Raw genomic sequence first — 15365 nt, 5'->3', positions numbered from 1 at the left:
CCATTTCTTGAGAGTCTCGGAGGTGGGATTCGTCATCAGACCCCAGTATCTAAAGGATAGAGGAGTCTCGCATGCATTGAGGATCGCCATTGGGCAGATGCAGGTTTCATCCCATCAGCTGAGGTTGAGACAAGGAGAGAAGCACATATACCCAGAGAGCAGCAGATTTGCATGTGCTATGCACGCTAGGAGAGATTGAGACACAGGAGCACTTTCTTTGTGTATGCTAGCCTACTACGTGATTCGAGGGCGATACCACTGTCTCTATCAGGATGGGAGTCGGTTTGGCCCACTGTTGCAACTCATTCAATTCCATGACTAGGTATGCATTGGGCTATGCGCCAACATAGGGAGACCCTGCTACAACATTTCAAGAAGCAGCAGGAGGGGACTAGACCACACGATACAAAGGCTGACTCGATCAGTCATCACATATTTCTATGCATTTGAGTCAGCTCCAAAACACAGTGGGGTGGAGGAGGAGAAGCTAGCTGATATGCGAGCAGTATGGATTGTCGAGAGAGAACTGCAGAGGCGACCCGTGACACGGAGAGCGACCAGAGCACGCTCAGACCTATCACAACTTTCCTCAAAGGATACCGCGCGAGATGAGGGGTCACTCTGAACATAGCTTGGCGGGTTCAAAAATCGAGGAGGCCATGTCCCTCTCCGCCATCATAGTGTGAGATGGCCAGACAGACGCAGATGAGACATTTTTGCTACTTACCGGATTTTGGATTTTGAGTTCTAATCCCAGTTCCCTACTTTCAGACAATACATGACATGGAATGACATGACATGATATGATATGATACGATATGTTTTGTAATTGATTTTGCTTGAGCTATCGAGCTCTTCATTTTAGCACAGTACTCAGCAAGGGCTTCAACGTGCCCTTTGCTCCAGCCCCTTGTGGCATATATAAGTATTCTTTCCCTTTTGGTGTTTTTCGCACTTTGTCCCATAGGCCTGTGAGGCTTTTCTGTGGACATAAACATCTCTCTCTCTCTCTCTCTCTCTCTCTCTCTCTCTCTCTCTCTCTCTCTCATTCCATTTTGGTGTTTTTCGCACTTTGTCCCATAGGCCCATGAGGCTTTTCCGCGGACGTAAACATCTCTCTCTCTCTCTCTCTCTCTCTCTCTCTCTCTCTCTCCCCCCCAATTCCGATTCCTACATACGCTACCTCTTTGCCTCACCTACGTTGCGCCTCCACTCACCTACTCTACTTCTCTGCTAGTCTCTCCACTCACAGACACTGCCCCCAGCTAGCCTACATTGCCTTCTCGCTAACCTCTCCACTCATCTACCCTCTACCTCTTTGCATCACCTACGTTGCGCTTCCACTCACCTACTCTAGTTCTCTGCTAGTCTCTCCACTCACATACACTGCCCCCCGCTAGCCTACATTGCCTTCTCGCTAACCTCTCCACTCATCTGCCCTCCCCCCCGCTCACCTACGTTGCTCTCTCCATTAGCCTTTTTGTTCACCTATGTTGCCCCCCCGCCTCACCTACGTTAGCCTACGCTCCCCGCACCTCACCCACGCTAGCCTATGCTCCTCCTCCGCCTCACCTACGCTACCATTCCGGCTCTACGCTCCGTACACTACTCTCTATACTCACACCACATCAACGCATCCCCTGCCACATTAGCGCTCAGTGAAGCTCCCCCCCTTGTTAGCACAGCCCTACCCCCCCACCACATGAGCGTGCCCTACCCTTGCCACATCAATGCAATGCCACATCAACATCACCATGTCAGCATAGCCCTATCCCCGTCACGTTAGCGCAACACTCGTCACATCAGTGCAGCTCCTCGCCCCACGTCAATGCAACCCCCGTCGCCACGTCAATACAAGCTCTTGTAGCCCCTCTGCTTGCAGCCCCCCTTCACCATCGACAGCCTTTCCACCTCCTCCACCACCGACAACCTTCCCACCCCACAATGGGACTGCTCTATGACCTGGCCCACATAAGGGCCCCTTTCTTTCACTTGCAAAAAGACAAAGATCAAGAGTTAGTAGTTGCAATGGGAAAAGGCGAAAGGGAGAGGGATAGTGACAAAGAAAAGCCTAAGAAGGAAGACAAACCTCAACAAGTGCAGCTTAAACTCAAAGATGTCAACAAGCGCTTCAATCGAAGTGGATAGTAGGGCGGTCCACAAGACAGTCACTTCAACATCCGCATCGACTAGGGTTATTACAGCCTCAGTTTTAGCCACAATCACATCTACATCTTCACTTATGGGATCCATTTCAGCCCCAGCTATAGCCACATTGATAGGGTTAGCTTCAACCACACTAACAAGGTCTACTTCAGCCACTATCACATCTGGACTTATACCCACTGCTACAGTCACACCTACATCTGGGGTTACACCTACTGCTAGAGTTACACCTACATCCATGACAGGGGGGTCTGTCTTCGACCTCTTTATATAACTCATTAATAAAGTCACCTTCACCATAGGCGATACACACAATCCCACATTACTCGAACTTTCTTTCACCACTTCCTCTCAGTCAACCATCTCTTCCACATCCCACTAGGATTACACCATCCATGCCTCACTTAGCTCTCTCATACCCCACTGGTCTCTTCTCATCCATATCTCAACCATTTGCCTTTCTCACTTAACTCGCTCGATCACCGTCCACCATCTTGCCGCACCCTCCTACCGTTGTACCTCGGCCCTTTCAATTTCAACTAGGACATGAACTAGCTGACCCACCAAACACATGGGAGGGGAGGCCTTATTCACAGAGGTACATAGTTTACGAGCACGTGAGGCGGAGCTGACTCCCTATGCACAAAAGCAAGCTTGATATACTCCGGACCTGGCTCGTGTTGTATAAGAGCAGGCCCATTGTATTAGAGAGCAAGCTGGCCGCCTTATCTAGAGACTCAGACATGATATTTCATAGCTCAGGGAGGAGTTTACCTCTATCCATCTAGTCCCAAGAAGCACACCCGTTGTTGAGGCACAGATTGAGAGGTTTATCAACCTACCAAGGTATACATGGGTTTACTTACCCCATTCATTGAGGATCTCCATTGGAAAGCTTCGGGCCTCTTCACATAGGCTTCGCATTAATAGTGGCCAAGCAAAGGGTCTACCTAGGGAGGGATGCTTTTGTACTCCATGTAGCGTACAGGAGGTTGAGTCAGAGGAACATTTCATCTTCGGATGCCTTGTTTACTATGAGATCAAGGGGCGATTCTATTGCCTATTCAAAGATAGTTCTGAGGTGTTATCCCGATTTCTCTCTTATCCAAATCAAATATGCTTAACTGCACTCATTCATGAGTCGGTTACGCATAATGAGCACCTACTCCAATCTCTCAGACATGAGGAGCAGACCCAATTGAACTCATCTCAAAGCATGATCCTCGCATGATCACTGAGTTCTTTCAACCGGATCACACGAATGCCCGCTCTACAGGTCTCAGACATTATTGTGACCAACAGCCAATGACATGACAGCTCAGACAGAGGGTTTATGCACAGATAACAATTGGGGACATTCCCTCCATGTTCAAAGTACGAGCCAGATCGACAGGTGTGACGATCGCCCTCGTCAAACACATAGTTATGACCAGGAGACAACGTAGGGTTACACTCACTAGGGACAACCAACACTCCATATCTGATTTCATGCATCGCTCCCTCACTCTTGACGAGGGGAGGGGCCACATTGTCCTGGAGCACACTTCATTGTCTTATGATAGTAGTGGAGGATGGTTTTGCTGTAGATGATTACTATTATTGCTTGACATGACTATGTATGATACATTTTTGTATGGGTGTGGATGCTCAGTTAGTAGCTCCACCACTCTAGCTAAATTTATATCAAGTTTTTTCACAATCTCATAGCCCCTTCCGTCTCCCCAAGTCTCACTCTTCTCTCTCTCTCTCTCTCTCTCTCTCTCCCCAAATTAACCTCTTCTTCACCTTCCCTCGCATCCCTCTTGCCCTCACATGACTTATTAACAAGAATTTGCATGTTTTGCATGACATAGGAGCCATAGTAATCTAAAAGTAAATGTGTAGTTGTGTAATTACGTGTTTCTCTAAAATGGTGTATGTGTATGATGACATGTATGATGCTGTGGCAGTTTGATCCCATTTTCATTCCCTTTGTGTTCCCATTCCTGTTCCAAAAGGAATTGAATTCCCATTGCTCTAAGTAACTATGGCTACCACAGAGATGGGTCACCTTGCCAACATATGGGAACGTATATTTTAGTTTGCATCGACACTTGACTTCGTAGAGGATCACCTTAAGATGTATACTAAGTTATAGTGTATCACCGCAAAAGCAGCTAAGGGAAAGTATGGCATCCACAAAAGGACTAAGAGACGTGACTTATGGTATGATAATAGTTCAAACTAACAGGTAATGCTCTGGTTTTGTAACAGTGCTGCATGGGTTCGGATGTTTTCACTCCATATGTTAATGCAGATTGTAGCAACTCCAAAGGCATTCGTACATGTACACTGCCATAAGCTTTGCTTCTTCACCACCAAATTTTGCCACAAATTACAGTATTTTTTGCTCAATACCAGAACCTCAGAGTACATCGAGAAAATTCATTGTCATAGTAGAGGTTTTTAAAAATAAGCAAAGCATCGTACTGGTTGCTAGTCGTCAAGTTTAAAATCCTGAATGATGTGAGCTTTTGAATAGGGGTCCAAAAGCTATAGTCTCCTTCATGAACTTGAAGCTCTAATGCTAGCATTACCTTACTCATCACTGGAAAACTTTCTGAGCATTTCATGGGTATAACTTCACCTTCCAGACCTAAGTGAAAGAAGATCAGGTTCAAATTTCCACATTTCACATTGCAAACTTTGAAGAGCCAGGGTCTATTCACAATCTTTAGTTCACATTTAAAGTGTACTGCAGGTTATGTATGTACCCTGTTTCCTTTTATCTTCTCAGATGGCTTTCAGTTGGCTTAAGGATTGATGTGATATTTAATACTTCTGCAGAGGCGAAAAGCAGTGCCCTTTGACAATTACAATGCTCATTCTGTTGTTGAAAAAGGAGCAACAAGTTTCAATCCAGAATCCTCAAAAACACTATGCTCTAGACAAGGATGCTCTCATCATGCTTCATGCCTGATGTAAAATTTGCCTATGAAATAATCAGAAGTATCCCTGTTGTCTTCTTTCGGGTAAGACGGTACCCCACTTTGAGTAAATAGGACATACCTATCCATATTTTTCTTTTAAAAAGGAAACCTATTAAAATAACAGCAGACAAACAACGATATTTTTAGTTTACCCAAAAGCCAAACCAAATTGAAATAAACCACAGGAGGCTTGGCCTGTCTATCTGCCCTCCCAACTCACAATCCCACTTGACTCACCTTCTTGTGATGTTCCAGTAGTAGTTCATGATATACATCACATGTGGCTCTGAGAGCTGCATTTTTTTGCTTAACAGATTTCGGCTCCAGAAACTTTAAGACAGTCATGACATACTGATGAGTGTCTCGCATCTTCAGCAACACCAATGATGAGTGCCCGTTTCAACAAGTCGGTGAGCTTCGCATCATATCATTTTCTATACCTCAGACTTTCCAAATCAAAGGCTGAAAGACATTCTACAGAACTACTAGGGAAAGTTCTGCAGATGCAGACTCGCGACCTTGGTCAAAACCACTCAAAGCATAGCCTCATTGACTTGAAACTATTGCAGATACTGTCAATATCTCTTTCTAAACAAGAACAGAAAGATCAAAACAAATATGTGCTTTTTAGGAGTACTGATCCCTGTTCATTGTTCAGGAAATCAAAACGAACCCAAGGATGGATGCAGGATCAAATTAATGGAGATGTTTTTTTCACTACCTCTTTGTGAGAAAGTAATTTACAACCACAGCAACTATCACAACAAAAAGGATTTTGAAAAGCCGTGTAACCTTGGAAGAAGAAGCCTCTATGTTCCTTCCATCACGCCGACCAACGATCTTGCAGAATAAACGCTCCAGCTTGCGTAAAGGTGAAGCTCCTGTAGAAAAGATTCAAGACAAATTTAAGGTCCTGTAGAATTCAAACAGCATTGGAGTGATCTCAAACTGCAGCTGCTGCAAGCACATCTGAGGCTATCTTTCAAGTACTTTGCTCCGCTATTTGTCACAGGGCACTGCTATTTGTCACACTAAGAAAGACTGGCAAGTACTAGAAAGATCTGAAATATTAGTGTTACCTCCGCTATTTGCCAGTCTTTCTTCCTCACCGATTCGACGCCGTAAAATATTAAGCAAGGATCCAAAATATAACGCCAGGACAGTGCAGGTTAAGGTTATAACATTATATGGCATACTGAAGTCTGGAGTAGCCAGAGGAACCAAAAGCACTTCTGTATAAACTTGCACTGGCTTCTCTTTCTGCACAGGGATTGCAATAAAGACTCAGGAGACGATTCTGGACCGGATGTCTAGCAAGCAGACTAACAGAGTAGCAGAACCATATAATGGGGAAAACCCCCCAGTACCAATGCAGAGCCTTTGCCAAGCACATACCTTTCAATAAACTGTACATATATTTTAAGTGGGCAATCACTTTTTTATACAATAAAATTGGAAGGGTAAACATATGGGCGAAAAACAGTAAGAACATGTTTAGCATCGTTAATAAAACCAACATGTGAAATTTGTAGAGGCCACTGCAGGAAATGGAACTCCACAATTATGCATTCGGTTAAAATAAAGAACATCAAAATTTCATCTTATGTATGAACTTAGTTTAGCCAGAACAAATGATCTGGTTATCGTTCTACAAGTACTCTGTGAGAGTTCTTCGTACAATTTTCTTGTACTTTTGCATGGTTCTTCTTCCCCCTATGGGGTATGGGAATACAAATTGCACATGCCTTGAAACTAGACCTTTGACTTTCAGGTTGGAATATAGGAGTCACCTCCCCACCTGTGAGCCTCCAAATGAGGATATGGGAAAGGTAACCTGCAGTAGGATAAGGGCTCAGAGGGATGCAACGTGGGCAGATGAGAAGACTGCCACAGGGGCAGATCTCAGAGAGAAGAGAGCTGCCACGTGGGCAGCAGAGACAGCAGCACAGCTGGCTGCAACAGGCCCTGCAGTGGGCAGCATATAAGTACAGCAGCTGTATGGCTGCAGGACAGAAAGTATAGGGCCATTCAGAGGCTGCTGACCAGTCGGCAGCAGCAAATACAGATGGCTGCAGCGGGCACATGGTACAACGTGCAGTCCACAGGAGAGTACGACCTCTTTATAGGCAGTACTGGCAGGTACTGGTCACCTGACAGGCCAGTACGAGGCATAAATACACAGACTGGGTCGGCCCAGTCTGTGAGTTCTGGTCCGCTGAGGCATCAGTCTGATCAGCCACACAGGCCCATTTGGAGCATTGTCAGACAGTTCAGCATTGTCGCATTCTTGCACCTCCACGAGAACTGAGTAGGGCAGATCTACACACCAGAAGAGCCTACTGAGGTGCAAAGGAGAGTGGATAAGTGGACTCAACTTCGGAGCTATTGAAGCCTTTGGAGGCATGCAGTGAACAGGAAGAGTTCCTACAACAGAGGGTACAGCATACCGGGCCAGCTTGTGGTTCCACACATGCTGCTCCAAGTGGTCGTAGACTTTGTACCAGATTTTGTACTTGGTTTCTATATCAATAGATTGTCCTCATGGCTGTACATCATTTGAAGTGTCCCTATATTCTGTGTGCACAAGAGTAAGTGTGATTTGAGTTAGCATTGTGTGATTCCTGGACTATATTCTTCCACTGCAGGAGGGTAGCAACCTCCATCTCTATTTTCCGAGTTAACATTTCAATCATTCATACGCACTGATGAAAATGCAGACTTCGAAAAATTATTTGTACATAAGCCCATGTGCTTCTGATTTCGTCCTCCTTTGTGATGACAACTTCTTCACCTGCCACCTGCAAACAGCCCATATTCTGCTCATGGCACCCTGCCACTCTTTCCACCCTCAGCCTTTGGGCTTTCCTTTTTCCACCTCATTAAGGCCAAGGCATTTACCTGTTCCTTGGGTTTTGTCTCCTCTCAGCCCCGGCTGTCCGTTGGGCAGCCTGTGGGCTTCCTTTCCTCCTCTCTCCTCCGTAATTCCTCTCCCATCCACGGTCCACCCCATTTTTACCCAGCTACTTGTCCTAGGCTAACGCTCTCTCAGCCTCACTTTTGTGCCACTTTTTGCACATCCTTTCTTACAAGGGTTAGTCTCAGAACCCCATTTCACTCTCAAGAACCTATTCTTGCAGGGACCTGTAGGTCTGTCCAAAAGAGCCCTTACGGCAACATCCTTCACCCGCTCTGCCGTCCAAATAGCCCTATCCACCAACCACAAACAGCAGGTTCAGCAGGCAGTCCAACTGGGCATTATACGACGAATTAATCATGGGTCGCATAGCTGGTGTCACTCCTACGAGATGACCAGTTCAAGACCACTTCCTCTGACACAAATGGAAAACCAAACAGAAACAAATAGGCACTACGTCTATCCACCCAGCCAAATCCCTGGTCAAGCTGCTTCTCAAAATTCACACATCCATTTTTCCTCATGCAGCTTTTCCAGAGCCCTCAGATCCCTAGATGGTTCCTCCCACATGTCACAAATTTGAGCCTTCTCTAAATGCACCATTTAACCCCTCTCTTGGGATCCCCTCTAAACCAATTGCCCCTAGGCATTTTTCTTAAGTAGGTGCATTTGGGCTCCTAGCCTTGGAACCACCTAGTCAGTGCCAAACCACCCTCATCAAGGACCTTGACATTGACTCCTTTGACCAATATACATGAAGCACAATAAATATATTATACACGACGATCCTCTAAAGGAGAATATCGACTGACCCTTCCAAGGCCATGTTGCCTCAACTATAGTATAACGTCCATGCAATCCTTGCTCTAGCTGGAGACTACAGCTAGGAGGGCAAAGGGGGTGGGGGGGTAGGGGTATTTGTGCTTTAGTTCAATGTGACAGAAACTATGCAGTTTCTTCTTGAGTGGAGCCATGAGTAATTGGATTCCCACCTGGTTTTTGTGATCCCATAGTGCCATGGTTTCACTGTGGAGGACATCGAGACCAAGCATTGTGTGCCTCGAGTTGCGGCCACCTTGCGATTTCAAAGGCTTCCTAGGGAGTATAGGGAAATCTTGCTGATAGGTACCCAATTTGGCACAATTTCGAAGAGTCCTACGACAACAAGTTTAGTCTTCCAAGCATGGAGCTTTCCTTTGTTTCTGATATGCATTCTGCCTGGATGTAGATTTGCAGTTGTGGGGTGCCGTGTATTGGCCATTGAAGATTTGCAGTTGTGGGGTGCCGTGTATTGGCCATTGAACTAGGGGACCCTGACAAAAAGAGCCTATATAGTAGGAGTGGAGCCATCAGTGCATGTTACTCACCCTCCAAAACCCATCAAAGGCTATTATATTGAAAAAGTGTGAACAGGCCTTGAGCTCCAAAAGACCTTGTTCGCCACCCACCTTCCTCCCCATGAGTTGGACAATAGCCACTTGGAATGTGAACAAACAAAGAGATTGAAAATTAGACACAAGCTCCATAAGGCCAATGTTGGCAGCCTGATGGACATTCTCATGCTTCAAAAAGCATATATACTCGATGACAGAAATCCATAGGACTGAGCACTTTCTTCCTAGGCATATGTTAGAGTTCATCGCATCTCATGTGTGGTGAGAGAGGGCTTCTTTGTGGGTGCACCCGCTCACAGAGAGTAGTAGGTAGAAATTTCCTCCTCCCGTGAGCTTGGGGGCCAGATACCAGGGCATCTTTGCCAGGTTAGGACAGATTAAAGGTTGGTTGGTGGCATGTTTGAGGCTGGCTGATATAGGCCAGTCAAACCCATAGTTAGAGCAGGGTTGGGGCCCAGTTTGGGCACCCAACCAAATCAGGTCACTCGACCTGCCTGGTCGTGACACCCCGACCTAACCCAACCCTGTTTAATTCGGGTCAGCCCAACTTGGTGGTCAGACCAGGCCAACCACTTGGTCGGCTAGTGGGCTAGCAATAGCAGGGCCAACCAGACTAGAACAGGGCCTGTATATAGATCCCTCCTCTCAGACTTGTAAGTGGTCACTTGGATGCTCACTCCCCACTTACCTCCCTTGGCTGATGTTGTATTCCAGAATATATATGTTAGAAATGAACCTATACAGAGCGTATCCCATAGCAGTAGACTGATAGAGCATAACAAGAATTACACGCAGAAGTGTTTAACTACGGAATCCAAAACTTCTTTACTTATGTGTACTTCACAACCGTGTGTGTGCACGCGCAAGCCAGTAAATAGACTGTGAACCAAGAGAGATATAGTACCAACAAAAGATATAATTCCGTCCTTAAATGGACACAATACAAAAGAGCGTGCTCCTCTGACCTTATCAAAACTTGTACTACTATCACCTTGGCACCTCTAGCTCCCTAACCCGCATCGTCCTCCCTGACCTTCTGTAGACTTAGTCACCGTGTGCCAATCCCTGCACCTTGCTGCCCTCAATGTCAGCCTAGGTGTGCAGCCCTACCAAGCTCTTTGTCAGCAGCTCTTCAGCCTGCTCTAGACCTCCTGAAGTGGACCCTATTGCCACTGATCTGCTGCTCCAATCTACAGGGCTAACTGCTGCTCTGGTGGATGAATGACGAGGACCCAATGGCCCCCTTATATAGGGCTGGAAGACCCTCCACAAAACCGACCTGGTAGGGGGGATTTTGCCGACCACAATAACCCCTCCCACACGACTTGATTGTCTGTAGATCCCCCCCTGGCAGGGACACATTTGTAGAGGGTTGGCTGGCCCTGCCCGGCCACGTGGCAGGCTGCCACTGGCCCAAGGCAGGCCTGCCCAAACCTGACCTGTTCCTCGCCCCATATCAGGCCCAAAATCACTCCAAACAAGGTGTCCCCTCAAGCCTGTCCAGACAGCTCCATACAGACTGCTGACAGCCTCCGTACAGCTGCTGGCATCATTGCCACCTCACCGCGGCCTTTCCTGCCTGTAAACTCTCTGCAGATCTGTCCTCTCCAATCGTGGACAGCCACGAGGCACTTCCGTACCAGTTCTGCCCACCATGGTGGCCTCCAACTGCCAGGTAATTGCTTCTTTGTTATGCTGCTCACATGGCCATGTGGCAGCCCCCTCTTTCTGCTTTTCCGTGTCTGGATGCTGCCCACATGGCAGCCACTATGCTGCACATGTGGCAGTCCCTCAAACCTCGGTATACAACCCCCCTTCCCCCAATTCTCTCCTAAGTTGGGGGCTGGGCTACAAATGGGGAGGTGCACAACCCTATTCGAACAATATACAGTTGCTATTGCTAATCTTGTGTCAATTAGGAGAGCTACTATGGCACTTGGCTATGTCTTTCGACTCCAATTACAAGGCAATTTGAGGCAAATGTCAAAGGAGGCTGTTTGGAGCAGCCTGCCAAAGGCATGGATAGCATAGGGGTCGGCATTTTGTTGGAGATGGCAGCAAGGCAGCCTCTTCCTCTTTCCCACCCCCCCATCCAGCCTTCCCTCTCTTCTTCTCTGGCCAGAGGTCATTTTCTTCAAGGATCAGCAGAGGTGTGTGAGGTTAGAGTGGTTCCATGGGACCCCCATGTATGAGTAAGGAGACAAGCTCAGAGGCATCAATTATGCCCATTGGAAGCTGAACATGAAACTTTGGTTCATCCACAAGGGCTTTTCGGAGATCGTCCAGGGATTCAAGAGAAAGTCCGATCATCCAGGAGCTTGATCCATTAGGATGCAGACCATCGAGATAATTTTCTTGAAGCGTTACAGGATTGGGAGAAGCGTGATTCCAAGGCGCATTCTGCGATGGTACGGACCATTTAGAAAGAGGTCCTCCAGCAATGCAGACCTTGACAAGTGCTTTGGAGGTGTGGTCCAAACTGGAGGACCTCTATGCCAAGGATTCATCCATGAGGACTGTCACTTTGTAAGGGCAACTCTACAGTCTTGAATTTCCTAAAGGTAGCCTTATGCAGCCATTCCTAATGCAGGTGAAGCTCATCCATAACCAGCTTCTGGCAATGGGTGCTTCATTATCATTTTACTCACTTGGCTGCTCAGATCCTCAACAGGCTCCCACCAGAGTATGAGATGGTTGCTCGAGTGCTGTGGTGCTAGGTCATGACAAGTCCGCTGGATTTCGATGGCCCGTGCTCCTTTCTTTAGAGGAGGAATCGGTCCTCCTATCTCAGGGTAACCTGAAGAAGTCTCTTGATGGTGGTGAGGCATCCTCAATAGTATAGAAGGGAAGGCAGAGGTGCTATGCGTGTGGGAAGAGAGGGCATTTGGCCAAGAATTGTCGGTCCAAGAACAAGAACAAGTCTTAGGCCGACAACACGAAGTCAGATTCATCTTCAGACCAATTGCTCAAGGCACACACTTTCTGATAGTAAGGAACAACTTCCCTCACATGTTTGTGGGTGAATGATTGCAGCTCCTTTCATTTGAAACTCTAACAGGCACACTATGGACCAAATATGTTCGAGGTTCATAGCTTTACGTCGTAGCAGAGGCTATGGACATGGTGTGTTACGGAGTTCATTGTTCGAGGTCCCTGGACATGATCTATTCCATAGGATATTGGGCATAGCTTGTTCCATAGATCATCATTCTCCATTTGGAACTCAGTGCACACTAGTATGGCAGATCAAAGCCGAGAAAATCTCTTCGTATTTCGAGGTGGCATTATGTTTCGAGGATCTAGGCTATCAATTACTCTCTTAGGTGAATCTAGTATTGGCAGTACTCGAGGGTCCATGGTTGCATCTTCATCAGCTTGCTTCTTCACGTCATTTGTACACCATGAGCTGCAAAGAGGGCGTTAAGAGTTTATGGCATCTCATGTGAGAGGGCTTGCTTTGTGGGTCTACCTGCCCCTGAGAGGAGTCTGTAAAACTTTCTTCCTCGAGTAAGCTTGGGGGGCTAGATACCAGGGCATATTTGCCAAGGTTAGGGGAGTGGTGGCCTGTTTGAGGCTAGCTGGTAAAGAGCAGTCAAGCCCATAGTTAGGGTAGGGTTGGGGCCCAGTTTGGGCATCCAACCAAGTCGGGTCACCTAACTTGCCTAGTTGGGACAACCCAACCCTGTTTCAGGTGAGTCAGCCCGACTTCGTGCTCAGGCCATGCCAACCACTTGGTCGGCCAGTGGGCTAGCAAGAGTGGGCCAACCAGACTAGAATGGGGCCTATATATAGGTCCCCCTCTCACACTTGTACGTGGTCGCGTGGATCCTCACTCCCTACTTGCCTCCCTTGGCTGAGGTGGTATTCCAGATATATACAATTACTATTGCCTAATCTCCTATCAATTCTCCTTCCCTCCATCCCCCCCCCCCTCTCTCTCTCTCTCTCTCTCTCTCTCTCTCTCTTCGCATGCTTCCACACGTGCAATACTTTCACAGCATCGTCCCAAGATTTGATCTCCAACAATGGGTCGAAATGGGAGGGTGTGCATTTCCAATTGGCCAATCTATGGGGCCTAAGGTATTTAACTAAGGAGAGCTCATAGGGTGTCATGCAATTTTCTAGACCACGAGGCATAGACCAACACAGACATAGCTTCAAGGCCTTGGCAACAAGGAGACGTGTTCACTAGGAGAAGGTCCTAGAATTGAGCACCTTCAACTATAACCCAGTTATTTAGAGCAGTGAGCATACCCCTAAGATAGAGGCCACATGTTGGCTTGGTCTTGGAGACCGTGATGAGTCGATCAGAGGACCCATTCACAAACACCGACGTTCTTGAGGTGTAAAGTTCGCTTCCAATGCAAAAATCTACAAGCAAGGATGGCCTCTCTCCTCTTCTCTTTAGACTGTCAAGAACTTGATTAGTGCACCTCTCCAACTTGCCTACCAAAAAATCTTTGATCCATACTAGGTCTTTAGTTTGCATCTGCACCTTTCATCCCTATATTGTTCATGAAATACTGTCACATGCACCCCTAAGGAGCAAGGTGACAACTGACTTCATCGACAAAGTGCAAATAGTTCCTATGATAGGATATTTTGTTGTATGCCGTGACCCCATTGTGAGCCCTTGTTCAGGGACAGTCAGGCACGATCTACATAGGTCAGTCCCTCAGCCTTAGGTCAAGGTAGAAATAAAGTCCTTGTTCACTAGTACCCACTGGAGAACGGTTGGTTTATGTTTCCGTCTTAGGGTTCTATACAGGTCTAGGTCTTAGCCTAGGTTAGGAGCCCAGAAGGGCCCCAAAAGGGCTGGACCAAGTGAGCTCCCCATCAATGGAGAATGGGCTGGGGAAGGGCTGCCTTTACAGGCTGCCCTATGCCCCTCGCTAGGCAGCAAAAGGCTTGGGAAGTGAGCCCATCCAGCCAGCCAACCAGCTGACTGGCTGGTCGGCCTATTTCACGCTGGTTGGCTCACTCCCTACCAGCCCCACAGACCCCTATTTAAAGGGGGGCGTGCTGGCCTCATTTCTCATCCAGCTCCCCAGCAAAAGCCTCCAGTTCTCCAGCCTAGTGCAGCCCTCATCCCTTCCAAACATCCCCTGCAAGACAGCAATCAGCTCAGCAGTCCCTAAGGGTGATCCAGGAAGGTGTCCATGCAGCACCATAGCCCGGCTCAGAGTTGAGGTTTGGGGTTCATATTTCAGCCGCTTTCTTTACAATTTTCAGCTCTTTTCTCAGTTCTTTCACAGCTCTCTTTAGCTCCATCTTTCTCATCTTTCATATAGATCTCTCGAGCTCCATAGCTCAGAATTCCGTCTCCCCTTCATCTCTCTCACTCACGCAGCTCCGCTGTATGCCCGGGGACAGCACAAGCCTCTTCAATAGCCTTGCATAGTGGTCCACATCTTCCATGTGGGCAGCATGGTCTTGGTCGAAATTTGGGTTGCTTCTCAGGCATTTATGGGGCAGCTATCCATATCGAAGGGTCATCCTCAAAGTTGCCTCCCGAGCTCTCTGAAGGAGAGTCAATTGTATTCTTATGCAGTTCTCCAAGTATAAAGTAAATTCTTCCCCATTTGGGGAGGGGGGCCCTCAATGGGTACAGGGACCAAATCTGGTGTCATCTACATTCTCTCTCTAACCCTACTCTCTCTCTCTCTCTCTCTCTCTCTCTCATTCTCATGGTGCATACGCATACGCCTCGCACAAAGGTTTAAAGAAGGTCTTGTTGCGCATTACACGATCATTCACCATTATATTGCTATTAGAGCTTCGGTCTGTCGCGAGTGCATGGTCTTGTTGAGATCTAGAAAGGATACACACACCGGCATCATGGAGTAGCAAAGAGAAGAAGAGCAGAGCTTTGACTACGAGGAAGAAAAAAAAGTATGCTTCTACCAAGCACTCAAGCGGTGT

General features: G+C 47.2%; 1 protein-coding gene across 3 annotated transcripts in view; it reads right to left on the bottom strand.

Moving 5' to 3' along the window:
* Nucleotides 1-4951: 4951 nt before the first annotated feature.
* The window catches only part of LOC147893202 (GPI transamidase component Gpi16 subunit family protein), a 52475-nt gene continuing 42061 nt past the window's right edge, over nt 4952-15365 (bottom strand). For all 3 annotated transcript variants that reach the window (XM_087385751.1, XM_087385750.1, XM_087385749.1), the window contains exons 5-6: nt 6215-6395; nt 4952-6016 (exon numbers count right to left, since the gene is read on the bottom strand). In XM_087385751.1, coding sequence (XP_087241877.1) covers nt 5853-6016; nt 6215-6395 — 345 coding nt within the window. In that variant the 3' untranslated portion in view covers nt 4952-5852. The remainder of the gene's footprint in view (nt 6017-6214; nt 6396-15365) is intronic.

This window comes from Dipteris shenzhenensis, chromosome 15, assembly GCF_047967505.1.
Source record: "Dipteris shenzhenensis isolate YYH24624 ecotype China chromosome 15, Dip_SZ_1.0, whole genome shotgun sequence".
Taxonomy (NCBI): Eukaryota; Viridiplantae; Streptophyta; class Polypodiopsida; order Gleicheniales; family Dipteridaceae; genus Dipteris; species Dipteris shenzhenensis.
This window is presented reverse-complemented; position numbering and strand designations above follow the sequence as displayed.